This window comes from Varroa jacobsoni, unplaced genomic scaffold (genome assembly GCF_002532875.2).
Source record: "Varroa jacobsoni isolate VJ856 unplaced genomic scaffold, vjacob_1.0 scaffold_202, whole genome shotgun sequence".
NCBI lineage: Eukaryota > Metazoa > Arthropoda > Arachnida > Mesostigmata > Varroidae > Varroa > Varroa jacobsoni.
The window spans coordinates 126,406-140,173 of NW_019213104.1; the positions used below are offsets into that span (position 1 = coordinate 126,406).

Below are 13,768 nucleotides of genomic sequence, written 5' to 3' on the forward strand. Positions count from 1 at the left end.
AGGCTTATGTAAAAAGTGTACTATGTGTACTGTAAAAAGTGTAAAAAAATGTAAAAAGTTTACAGAGAATACTGTGTAGTTACGAAGACTCAGTTCTCCTAACGTTCATACATGTTTGCATGCGTCTAGTGTTACATAGACAGCCGTTTTATCTACCGAATCTTGTCAACGTGATGACGTATCATTTATATGTGATTGTCGCTAAGTAGGTCGCCCGTTATTTAGTTTATATTTTCGTTTTACGGATACATAGCATTTATTGAACAAAAGGTGTCACTGAAGCAGGATAGTATAATGATAAAAAGCACTCGGAAGTGTACAGCACACCCGATTTAACTAATCGTAGCTAACGACTGGTGATTTGTTGTACATATAGCATCGCCTCCGGCATCGCGTTGTCCTCTTGCTCCTGGGAGTCCGCTGACGATGTCAGAGTGGGGAGCCTCTTTGCTAGGCAACAATGGCACGATGCCCACGCAGACGCCTTCGACATTTGTTGGGGTCGGAGGGCCTCGGGTAGCCCCGTCAGCATTTTCGATTGAAAGCATTCTAGCCACCAGAAGGCAAAGAAGACACCATCAGCAGCAACAACAAACTTCACTTACGGCGGGGGCCATTGACAGCAACCAGTTAATCCCTTTAGGATCTACAGGTGCCCAAGTATCTGCATCATCCTCACCAGTATTGGATCTTCGCCGACCACCTGCTAATACGGTTAGTGCGATACGCAAACAGAAGATAAGTACGATGCTATAGATACTTATATAGTTGACTAAAAAAGTGCTCATTACTACTATAAGATAAAAATAGGAGGAATTTTCATTGGTATTCCTTCGAGAGTCATTAATACACTTCGGTTTCAACTCTCTAACGATCAGAGGACGTTCCCAAGCATTTAGACAAATCAAGTAAATACTAAACTAAATCAGAATTTCTCCTATTCCTTGTGTTTCAGCACTTCTAAATTCAATCAGCAATCTAGTATATGACGTTAAAGGGCAGGTTACACTACATCAGGCATAAGTTGCCTACATACTGAGAAAAGACTCAATGACCTTTCCTGTCTCTTTTTTTTTTTACAGAAATTAAACCTATAGAAACATTAACGAGTAGTGAATAATTTTGTTTCTATTGGATATTGATAAAAAAAAAGGGCCTTCGTAATTATGCTTCGAAAGAAATGCTATGCATAAGTATACATCATGCAATGCGCCATAGATGGAAGTCTGAAAGACTGGTGCTCTCTAAAAATGGACATAACATATTGAGGCAATTTTATGCTACTATTCTTGTAAATAAAAAAGACCCTTTTCTTTGAGACGATTATAGGCAGCTTGCAATGTACGCTTGCTGTCCGGAGCAGGGCATGACAGTTCAACTTCGTTTCCGTATGCCTCGTTCTGTCTAGCCGCTGATGCCGAACAGCGAATTTTGTCGGGAGCTGGCCCCTTGGCACCGGCGCTTCCGCAACATCCACAGCCAACGCATCCGACAACTGCCCCATCGCCAACATTATTCTACGCACTTAGCGGTAGACACCTCTGTTATCTTATTGTTTCGCTCTTTTACTCTGATCGAATTTAGCTGGCTCCCTTAAGTGCTGTATTTTGAAAATACATTTCTTCCAGAGGACGCATCGGTAAGACAATAGTGTTAGGTACTCTTTAAACTAGTGTTCCCTGGTGCCTTCTCCATCAATAATATTGGCCGACGTTCCGCTCAATGTTGAACTGTTCCACCGGAATCTTCCGACAAGATACTTTCTACAACCATAACTAAAGCTGTGCATTAGCAGTACCAACAAACGTATAAGGAAACTGCAGTCCATGCGAGCATTGCGTTCTCATGTGCGTCTGCTTTTCGATTTGCAGCAATGTGCAGGGGCAGCCTCAGCGTAACTGGGGGGCCTGGACTAACGGCTGACTGTGTTATAACTGGAAAGGGCTTGGCGAATCGCAGACCACGGCGTGCTGGCGTCGAGCGAAAGCCCCGTCAAGCTTACACCGCCAAACAACTTGAACGGCTTGAAGCTGAGTTTAAAGTACGGATTCGCTCTTAATAAACACTAACAGTTGACTATAGAAGCACTAACAATTAATAGCCAAATCGAGGAGGTTGTGCTCCTTGTTACAGTGATATCACATATTCGAAAAGTAACTCTATTGCGGATTTTACCGTTCTTTTAGGTGGACAAGTACCTCAGCGTGAGTAAGCGAATGGAGTTATCAGCGGCCTTGAATCTCACCGAAGTTCAGATAAAAACTTGGTTCCAGAACAGAAGGTATGGGTGCTTGCATTCGACGTTAATGGCAACGTAAGACCCAACAAACCTGAAAATTGAGATCAATGTATAGTTTTTTCATTTTACTGTAAACTTCATTTGACATCGAATATTTTTTCGAGATGATGTTACGCACTAGCAGTTAAAGCTACATTATGGCGAATGCTATCTGGTATTATCCTTTATACACAAGTTTAAAACGACTAGTATCTTCTAACGACCTACTAAGCTCCTTCACTGCTGTTCGTGTTAAAGCCGCGGTATATGTATGCTTGTAGTTAAACAACCATTTTTGTTCGGGCCTGCGGTCACACAAAAAACCATTTTCATTGTTCCATGTACTTCTCGGATCACGGTTCAGTTTCAATCAGGTTCAGGATTATGGAAGGAACGAAATACGGAAAGAAATAGGGGCTAAATCATACTGGCATATTGTTTACGTCGACAGGACAAAATGGAAGAAGCAAATGACGGCCAGAGTCAAAATAGCGGAGCGATCCGGTTTGTGGCCATCGGTAGAGTTGACAGGGCCTTACGGTAGCCTGCAGCAGACATTCCTCTGCCCACTGTTCTCTTCTCTAAGTGGCGACTCGGATGAGGCGGGAGAATCCCGAACGGAAGAAGAGGCGAGCGAAAACGATGAAGAGGATGAAGATCGACAAGATATTAACGTCGACGACGAATAAACATCGAACACGTAATAGGCGTCTCTGTCCGGAGCTACATCGTTCCATGAAGCCCTCTCGTTGCACCATGTTAATTCTACAGGTGAATATGGCCTAATGATTGATTCAAAAGTATCTGTAGCGGACTTCTAAAATGTCTGCAGACCCATGTTCAATTCAGCTATCAGCACCTCTCGTGAAACTGGGCGCTTAGTAAGTCTAAGACGCTAACTGATCGCGGTGCGTGCAATGCTTGATGCACGCTCCCACAGAATAGGCTAATTGATCAGTTATTGATTGACACACAATGTTTGCTAAAATGGGAAATCATTCACATGTGCATTTTTGTGCTGTACTCTTTCTGAAACTCCATAGCGATGTTTCCAGCATTGACGAGAGGCCCCACAACCTAGAGGTGACCGTTAAACAGCCAAAAACTTAAATAATGTACGCTATGCTATTATTCTAAAGTGTAGAAAAACGTATGCATAACGCTCGTGACGAACATGCTCGCTAACCTATGTCCATTAGTTGGTTATAGTTTGCCAAAATGTTGCTTGTGAGCCGCAACGAGGACATATTAAACCCCCAAATTCTAATAGCCAGAAATGATATATCAACTTTGCCTCACCAGCTGGAAAAGAAGGACTATACGCATAGAAAGACTTTAATTTCGTCTGTACTATATTACTTACCATGAGCTATCTGTTTGTGTAAAAGCGCTTATTGAATATCCATATACCACCTTATCTGTTCTCTGAATCTCTTCATTCATTTTAGCCCATGGGCTAACAGTAATCGTTTGTACTACTCCTATTGTGGGCAATGGCCTGTGACGTTTGCAACCGGCTTGTACACACCTAGTTTACCAAAGAGCCCCCTTAATTTCCGATGATAATGGGGCGGGGGGGGGGGGGTGAAAATAGTAACAACGATGATCAAAATCAGGGCTTCGTATACGGAGTTACCATTCGTTTATGTGGTGTTGACGATAATAACAGTACTCACTAGATAACAATGAGTCCGCGTGCAATTCATATAGTAACAATAATAATGGCAAAAATGTTTCGGTGTTCCTAATAATAGAATAATTTCTCGTAGCTCACTATCACATATATAGTTGATTGTAAATTCCAGCAGGCTTAAACAGTATTTTAGATTTTTTTTACTTTGAATAGAACACTTTCACATCAATTTAGTTGTTTAAATGTGCGACGGCTTCTGAAAGGCACCCAGACCTACTTTTGATTCAATCAACCTTATAACAGTGTCCAAGGCGGCGAAGGACACTGTCCTGACGTCGACGCGCTGACGATATGATCGTGCGAATTATGCGACTGAGAGTGTATGTACAAGAATTTAATTATCACCTGAGTAAATGTATGATAGACAAAATAGTTCTATATTTGTTTAAATATATAATTAAATGCAAACATTTTGTAAATATAATACAATACACATTGCTGACAAGTCACAAGACGTGAGTGAGACACGCAATTAGTAATAAAAGAAAAACAATATCGGATCAAGACCTGTGCACGGGCATAAACAGGTAGATTTAGGAATAGTAATTGTATGTTAATATTAACAACAATAATATGTGTAAATAAACATTTTACGAAGAAAATTGTCACGTGCTTATTTATAGTAAACTTACTTAACTGTATGCTGCGTGCAGGCACGTATATCGTCAAAAGTTCTTCTTATTATTATTAGTATGTTTTAGTTATATATAATAACAATAATAATTGTATTAAAGCCTTTAAACAATTGGAGTCTTTCAATGATTAACATTGCATAATATTAGCACCCCTTTAATTACTAACAAAAAAAAAACAGCATTTGTACGCAACATGTCATGGTGACCGCAGAATATAGATGATAAGATACAAGCGTCAAAATGAATTACAAAATGCTGTACACCTTGCCCACGGGCAAAAATTGTTAGTTACGGTATTTTCTGTCATAGTGGTTGATTTCACTGAAACCTACATAATTGTATAGTACTCACCTCACACACATTTAGTCAGATAGGAAATATTTGGGAAACAGATCCATTTTACGTCTAATGCTTTATTGTTTCTGTTCCTAGGCGAGGCCAATGAGATAAACACACTCCTAACGTAGCCGATCTTTCAATGGTAGCAAGGCTACTTGTAATGTATCCTTCAACCTATTCAAACAAAAGTAGTTAATTTCATTCGTTCGACTATCTGTATTTTCGCTTAAAACCATGCATCTAATTGAGTGATAGATGATAAAGCTGTGTTTGACTCGTTTGCGGGCTGCCCATTCAGTTTAACCCTCAAGAGAAGTAGGGCAAGTTGCAGAAGCCTTAGAAGCCAGTCGTCGTAGGAAAAAGCGCTTTTTTTATAACAAAAAAAAAAAGACAACGCAGTTCGATAAATCACACTCGTTATATGTCAAACCGGACTCAAACATTAGGTTTATTGCTGTCAGGGGCCTCTCATAAGGTCGTTCTGGTGGATATATATATATGTTTAGATATATAGGCAGTTATTTTCATTGCTTCATTGTCATGTATGTATTTTTTTTTTCTAAAAAACACGATTTAACAATTAATAACGATAAAGGGCGACACATACATTATTTCTTATTATCACTTCGTATGATAGATATCGTTAATTGATTTTTTGCAAGCCCAGTAGTTAAATTTAGACACCGACATCATACCCAAATGATTACTAGGAAAATCTGCGGTCCCGTTACTATTTGATCAAGTTATATAGGCTATGAACATTCTGATTATGTCGAGAAATTGCTTTATTGAGATAGATGCGTGTGCTCACTTTATCATAAACATAAAAGCCGTTCATAGAAGCCGTTTCAACTCTTAACCTTCGAGCGGTTAGGTATTAATGTTTGTTCAAGAAACGGTGGCCGTAGAGAAGATACGTACAAGCCGAACTTACATGGACCCATCACTGTCTTTCTCTTTTTCATTCTCTTAGCGTCCCAAATTTACTTTCCTAACCCGCAACAGATTGGGCATCGCCGGTGGGTTCTTCGCCACCATATTCGACCTCTGCCATGCTATAGGGGCTATTTGGAGAATAAGCATCACCGACAAAAGCAACAGTAGCAATTGTAGTAACGTACGAGAATAATCCGAAGTGGCTGTTCATTCTCTCTCTTTCTTCGTTTCCGCAGCTGCGGTTACTCCTCAACGATAAAGAAGATTGGACGACCTCAGTACACTCGTACGCGTTCATTCGGTCCACACAAAAATTGGTGTGAAAATGGCATCTTGGTCGCGGTCCCCGTTGGACCCCGTGAGAGCGGCCGTAATCGCTGCCGAAGACAATATATCGTAGAACCCCGAATCGGCAATCCCATTTCGGAGTCCTGTTTTATTTTTTGCGTTTCGCTAGAAAATGTCATCGCAACCGTGCAGCAGTTGGCGCCAACAACAGCAGAAGCAGGAGCAACTGCAAATGCGAGAAGAACAAAGCAAAAGAAGCACAAATCAGCGATCGGACGACGGCAGCAAATGTTGGATTCGTGAGCCGTCCCCCAGGGTTTTTCAAAAATCATGGCTACTGCTTGTTCAGTTTCTTGCACCCCCTCCCCCAGGAACATATAATGACAACATCCAGCCTCTTCTCTGCTGGACCCCCATTGGTTGGTTTCATGAGACCGTCCGTTTTAAGCTCGTCGTGCAAGTCTGGACGATCTCACGCAAGAAAGCGATTTACACATCGACACGACGTATGTACGTGCATGTGTGTCGATTAGAACGCATACAACTTATTGCTGCTGCTGCTGCTGCTGCGATCATTTTTTTGTCTGCTGCCTTTTTTGGAGTTAGTACCTCCTTTGCTGATTTTTCTTGGAGCGAAACATCTTTTTTCTTGAAGCGCTGCGCAGAACAGCCATAAGCGATGGAATACGAAGCGTACGTCAGCGCAAAGTTCCCCATTCCGCTTTTCTTTAAACGACTGAGGGAGGAGCGGGTTGTGAGTAGTGAGCAGTGAACCAGACTTGGGAAATCGAAGTTCGTAAAGGAAATCGAAGACGGGGAAAAGAGAAAATTCCTTTTACTCGTTTGTTTACAGCGAAGGGGCAAAAAAATTGAGGGCATTTCTACTCGTGGGACGAATGTTTCGGATCAGGCAAATTAGGAGAACACACTGCTAAGCGATACTAAAAACAAAAAAAGACAGTTAAACGTCATAATTATTTACTGTAAAAACATAACCAGACCACATCACCTGTTCTGTCCGTTATCGGGCTAACCGGAACACAAATGTGCTCGCCACCAATGACTATTTGCTACTATGCAGGCTGTCTGACATGAGATTTTTGTGGCTGTCGGTCACAAAAGATGCATCTTCATTCGCTATTCTTGGTACTCGAAACAAGCCAATTCTTTCTAGAAGGTCTTTGCGCTGGACGAGCCCCACAACAAGACTCTGAACTTTCTTGGTTATCTGAAATCGACGGTTACGCACTGAAATCAAATATGAAGCTGCTGAAGAGTCAGATCAAAATTCGCATAATGTGAAAACGGGAAGAACATAATAGGTAACTGTAATAACCCTATAACTAATTGCAAAAGTGCGAAACTGTACTTTTAACAATCTTAGGGCTTCTAAGCAATGTACTTTCGATATGATAGCAAACATAATGGTTTACGAAGCCGTCAAAGTCAGATCTGAGCTCTTGTACAAGTCTAAAGCTAGGGAACTTGATTAATGCCATTTGCCTCTGAATTCTTTTAAGGACAACGAGGTAAGCTGTCCTGGATTACTCTGAAATGAAAGTATATATACTTAGCTTGGATGCAAAGATCGATTCCTGGCGTGTCCACCATCTTAAAGATGTTCCTATTTATGAGAAAAATTAAGATTTCAGGCAGAGTACACTTCCTGAATTCGCTATCCAATATAAGGGATCCAACCCTTCAAAGATATCTAGCTATATTTTCAACATCCCGGACTCCTACGCAATAGCATACAGCCGCGCATTCATTGAACGGCAATTATTGCTTCGTTTGCTTAAAAATCAATACTTGGTTGACTAAAAGCTTCTAGTAAGCACTCATTTTTACAGGGCATCATGGAGTACACCCGTCCCAGACTCGAATGCTGCTAAGTTTAGTAGACAGGTACGCTACGATTGCACCACCGCAACAACCTGGATATAGCCTCTAGGCAAACTCAGCTGCACCTTAGGGCAAAAACTGCCAGCTCGTTACCAACTGGATCGAGATCGCTTGAATATTAACGTTCGTAAGAAGCAGCGCTGAAAACATTTCAGCCACAAGTGAAGTATCTAACAGAGCACGAGATTTGAGGGCGGTATTACGACTAGTTAATCTATTATAACTAATTAACAGCAAACGAAGCTGACTTTCATATGCAGCTTTGCAGAAGTTGAAATAAAAAAACAGTTACATGTTTTAGTTCTTGGGACATAGCGAATACTCATGTTCGTGCGGCAGCAGCTTTACTATTCTGTCTTTTCTGTATTAGGAGACATCTATACAGGAGATGGCAGCATCTTAATCTTTATGAGATGGCCTCAATGGTCCTTTTTTGCAAAGCGGGAGTGAGATTGTGTCTACTACGAGTGTCCAGGTTAGGGTCTGCTGGCTACTGTCATTGTTTTTATCCGTACGTTGCTTTCTGATGCCATCATTCGTAGTGAAAATAGGAGTAGTTGTAACGGGTTGTTGCATCGACTCGCTAATTGAGCCGTTGAGTGGGCGAATACACGAAGGTATAGCAGGTTGCACATGACTGCTATGGCTGGCGGGTGGTTTACACTTGGCATGGGAGAAGCAAAAGGCTTTCGTGTGGTATGTTCCCACTACACGTCAATGTGTCCATTTTCAAAACTGCCCGCCATATCTGGCAGTACAAGAGGGAGTAATTGCTCTAGGCTTGGAAAGCTGCCGTATGTAATGGTGTTTGTTTAAAAGCTGAAGGCTAGAGTACAGCGGATCTATTTGATTCTAACGTACGTATTAATATTATAAGGTTCAAGCGTCCCTGAAGCATTGCTGGGTCTGTGTTTAGGTGTCGATATAGCGCCAACATATAAGTGTTGATCTTGCTTAAGCTATTCGCAGGCTTGTCTCTACATTAACCGACTCAGCAGCAGTGGAAGCTGGGAGAGCACACAGATGGTGTCAAAGATGGTGGTAATCGTAGCCGTAATTGGGATAGAAAAGGGGAAAAACTCTCAGTCAGAGAAGCAACCAAGCACCATATGCTTTCAGTTCGGGCTCATCTGAGGAGTTACCACTTTATGTTCGTTGTATCCGATGCTACAACCTCAATGTAGTGTGCCTCACTACATCCATCGTATGCATGATTAAATTCTCATCGTTGTTCTACTTTTGTAGTCTAAAAAAAAAGAAGAAATCTTTGTAGTACATTACATAAAATTTACCAAAGAAACTGCATCTTCTTGTTCCATGAATTCCATTATTTTCAGTACGTATTCTGAGATGCGTTTATTTACGCTGGTTAATTTCGCGAAATCCATAAACCATTGGTGTGCGGATATTGAAGTAAATAAAGCTGAACTTAAGCGGCAAATATAGCAAGTTATATAGTCGATAATAATACTTAAAGCAATGGCACCCAAAACTAAATCATGATCATTGATATCAGATCGATTATAGTAGGATTTTATATGGGTTATTCGACCATTTCATGACGGTACCAGTAGCGGCATTATTATTATTATTTTTAAATCCCTTTTTTATCATGTAAAACGTACCTTGATACGATGATGTTAACACAAAACGTACCACCAGCAATCAGCTGAACGGATTGCACATTCGTTTTAGAGATACACACATTACATAACCATCAAACTTCATTTTTCAACGTTTAACTATTATATTAAAACAATAACTTTTCCTATTCCTTTTCCTACTTCTCCTATAACAATAACCTATCCGGATAGGTTTATAAGCATTGTTGATAGGTCTAGCCTTGAAGAAAAAAGGTTATGTTTATTTTTCAAAAATATTAGCTGTATTCTATAGTAGTAGTGGTGTTCTTGAAAGTAGTTGTCGGTTGTGTTTGTTATGCTGGTATTATACAATTTCGATTTAATTAACCAGTATGTATTTCTGGCCCTCACTCTAATTGGTCTGCTCCATACGAAATCGTTTACCTAGGCATACTACCGTTTGCCGACTATTCTCCCAGGTAAAAGTTTGTAACAGTCCACCTAAAAATATCTTTGATCTCACACAAAAGGCATACGACAAATGCTCAAGGGCTACGGGGATAGATAGATACCGGTTGCTTCACTTGCGCAATAAATCATAATTGATTTTCAACAAGCTATTGTTTGTGTTAGAACTATACATGAACAAGTAACTGTTCGTCGGAGATCACGCTAATCGGCTTCGTGCTTCCTCTAAGTACCCATATGCAAATAACAGAATCTGTACTCAATCCCTGCACGCGTATGAATGTAGGCAAGTGCATACTCAGATAGGGATGTATTTCTGTCTATACAGAAAGTAATCGCTTTGAGCGAAATCGACAATGATAAACAAAATAAAGAAAAAAATAGTTGTTCCCGGAGATGCACGCTTGTGCGCTAAGTGTCTTCCTCCATTGAAAGTGAAGGATGGCTTCGATGTAGTAAGCAAAGCAAAATTGTTTCCGCCATACGCCCATCGTCTCGGACGATCAACAGCCGCCGGAACTTTACTCAACGTCTCTAAAAGCTATTGATCCTAAATTGACCAAGTACATACTCTTCTATTGTAGATATTCAGCAGTAGCTAGATTCTCTAAAACAAGCAAACGACCGTTAGACGGCAGCCGCTTACTTACTCGATCCGGCCATTGTAGGCAAATGCGCCAGGGATAGTAGCTTCATCCCTCTTATTCTCTGTATCGCGATGCCCAATATTTCAGTGCTGATCTCAAACAGTTCTACGTTCTGGGGATGTTCTGAACGAATTGCTCGAATAAGTAGTTGTACGATGCTGCTGCTGTTAGGGCTTTTAGCGCCAGGGCAACGAAGAGCTCGATGATATGTGTTAGCCGTAAAAAGGAAGGAAGATTGCGGCCATCTGTCCATAAAGACAGTAGTAGAGGTTCTATAATCAAACTTTAAACGAATGACATAAAATCTTTAAAAAAAGATGACTTAAAGTCCCTGATGCGTTGTTACAGACTTCTTCATGTTTCTCAGCGGCCGAGGAACTAAGAGGATTCCATCGGCTGAAGGATGTTAAATGCTCACGTCCGCTGTCTACTCGCTGCCAACGCCTGCATGTATTCCATATCTACTATTATTATTTTTAATGCGAATATAGTCGAGATAATTAAGCTGCAATTAGACGTTTAAGAAACTACCGTAAAGGGATTCATTGGTCAAATATACACAAACATGAAACGGTAACGTTTTCATTAAGTTCGAGAGAACTAGAGTACATTCGATGTTAGTTAGCAAAGAATCCTACTGTATATCATGCCATTTGAAGTTTTTGTATACGCAGATGTAGATCTTCGTCTATTATTATAAATATTATACGTAGACATATGGTTATTATTAGGTATTGAATCGGTTTTCCTTTTGTGCCGACTACGCACTTGTCAATTTGTAACGTTATCGCACCCTATCGTGTTTCTATAAGCAGACGAATTCAATGCCGACTTTCTACACGTTATCGGAGCTATCGGCGCCGTCTTTTAGCGACTTCGAAGAGTACTCTGCACAAATCGAGTGAATATCGAGTGTCCTCTGTTGAAGTAATTGAAGCCTGATCGGTTAACCTTAATTTGCCGATCAACTTAACGTACACGTAACTTAGGGGCTGTCTGCATTGAGCTCAAACGGCGCCTAAACGATATTTAATAGAACGTTTGCGAGAGCGCGACTCGTATACAAGGCCAGATCAAGAGAGAACGTACGTCTTAGGCTGTCTGGCAAAACTGCATATTTACGTAACGCAGTACCTTCCGGTTCCGCACGATGCCTGCATTCTTTCGTTTTAAATCAATTGTAGACAGATAATACCATCTTATTAGATACTCAACGTCCAAGCACTGATAGGATGTATTAAACGAAGAGCAGAATATCGAAACACCGCAGAATGCGAAACGATAACGTTGACGTTGACGTTGACGACACAAAACAGATCAGAATAAATATTTATCGAGTTACAATCGATTCGATGATCCTTGTTTGTCCATGAGTTCAATGACGCACATAAATAGTTGATGAATTCATAGATAAAACGTTGATGTTCTGCAGAAACGACTAGAACACACCAACAGTGTTACACTTTTTAACATATGCTATAATAGGGACTATAAATCATCGCATCATTGTGAAAAAAGTGAATTTTCTTGACATTCTACAGTCAGGCTCTTCTCTTAGATTATTCTGATCAAAATTGACGCTGTATGAATTTAGAAGATCGTTCAAGTTTTCAGTGAAGCGTACGAAAACGACGAGGAAATGAGCCCATAATAATCGGGTTGGGGAGAAAAATAGGCTGATTTATAGAGAAGGATTAGCGGAGCTAGACAAGATCCTCAAGTTTTAGAGAACGAGTAGGCCAAACGAGTGCCGTTTGGTGATGGCCGGAAATATTAGGTCCGCCAAGCTAGAGCTGACTTAGGATCTAGCATCGAACGAATAAAAAAGTATCTTTACCACTACACCAATCATGCGTACCCTTTGAGGCCTAGAGCAGCCAGCTCATGCTGGGCCGCCAATATTGTGTGGTCTGTTTGGCCAAGGGTACTCAGGTTTAAAACACCTTCTAAGAGTACATGCAGTTCGACAAACTCAACCATATAGACAGAGTGGCTTTTTGTTTTAAGATGATCAAACGTTCGTTATTAAGATATTCGATATGGATAGAATAGTTAGTATCGTCGACTAAACGTACCACATTGTTACGAATATTTAACTTACATTTAACTTGAACCTATCTCCAGTAGCCAATCATCGGCTTGATACTTATACTGAATGGTTAAGGTATAGCCTTATTTGTCCTTCACGATTTGATTATATTGAATCGAAGTTACCAGCTCACTGTGACAAACGCACAAGAGCTCAGAGCTTGGCCACTGTATTGGCTCTTAGTATTGTGTCTTTAATCAGCAGCTACTATCAGGTAGACATGCGTTATACACATATATATATATATATACAAATAAAAGTGCGCAGACGACCGGTGGCTGGCCGAGCCCACCAATATAGTTAAACGAAAATAAGGTACGTTCCAAAGACCATATACACATCTAATACACGTAGAAGGAATCCTGAATGAGCAAGGCCGGCAACACTGAAGACAATTGCTCCCTCCAGATGTTCCCGCTCCCATAACAATGCTTTGGGGGTGTCTGGATGATCGGTATAGGTACATCTTGGTCCCACGAATGCGCCCTGCAATAGGGCAAATCAGAAGTCCGCCCGTGTAAGGGGCGGATTCCAGCGACCCAACCCTCACATAGATAACGCGTTTATTGACACCTGTGACTGCTCCAATTTTGCCTATTCGGTTGTCTTTAGCAGATTCAGAAACATTTACCAAAGCTGCGGCCAAGAATTAAAGCGAATTAATTCGATAAATAGAACCAATATGCACAAGGCCGCGTGTTAGACATAGACGAGTATAGCAGTTCTTCACTTCATACTAAACCACATTTCGATCCAAAGGCATTTTTCTACGTTGAAACAAAACATGTTATTATTATTTTTATGAAAGGAGACAATTTCATGTACGTTGCAGACTGCTAATAAGCAGACAGATGTTGTCATTTGAATTAAAGGCCTTGCTAGTTAATTTGATATTACGAAATGTATCTAA

The 13,768-nt window shown here is 40.7% G+C and overlaps 1 protein-coding gene and 1 long non-coding RNA gene across 2 annotated transcripts in view; one reads left to right on the plus strand and one right to left on the minus strand.

Moving 5' to 3' along the window:
• Positions 1-217: 217 nt before the first annotated feature.
• The window catches only part of LOC147753825 (uncharacterized), a 26,691-nt gene continuing 13,140 nt past the window's right edge, over positions 218-13,768 (minus strand). Inside the window, exon 2 of the long non-coding RNA XR_015316014.1 lies at positions 218-703. This is a non-coding gene — a long non-coding RNA (uncharacterized LOC147753825). The remainder of the gene's footprint in view (positions 704-13,768) is intronic.
• LOC111273614 (barH-like 1 homeobox protein) lies at positions 1,337-3,852 on the plus strand. The gene is made up of 4 exons (XM_022855361.2): positions 1,337-1,531; positions 1,872-2,041; positions 2,187-2,281; positions 2,730-3,852. Exons 2-4 carry the CDS (start codon positions 1,874-1,876, stop codon positions 2,965-2,967), a joined length of 501 nt encoding a protein of 166 aa, XP_022711096.2. The 5' UTR covers positions 1,337-1,531; positions 1,872-1,873; the 3' UTR covers positions 2,968-3,852.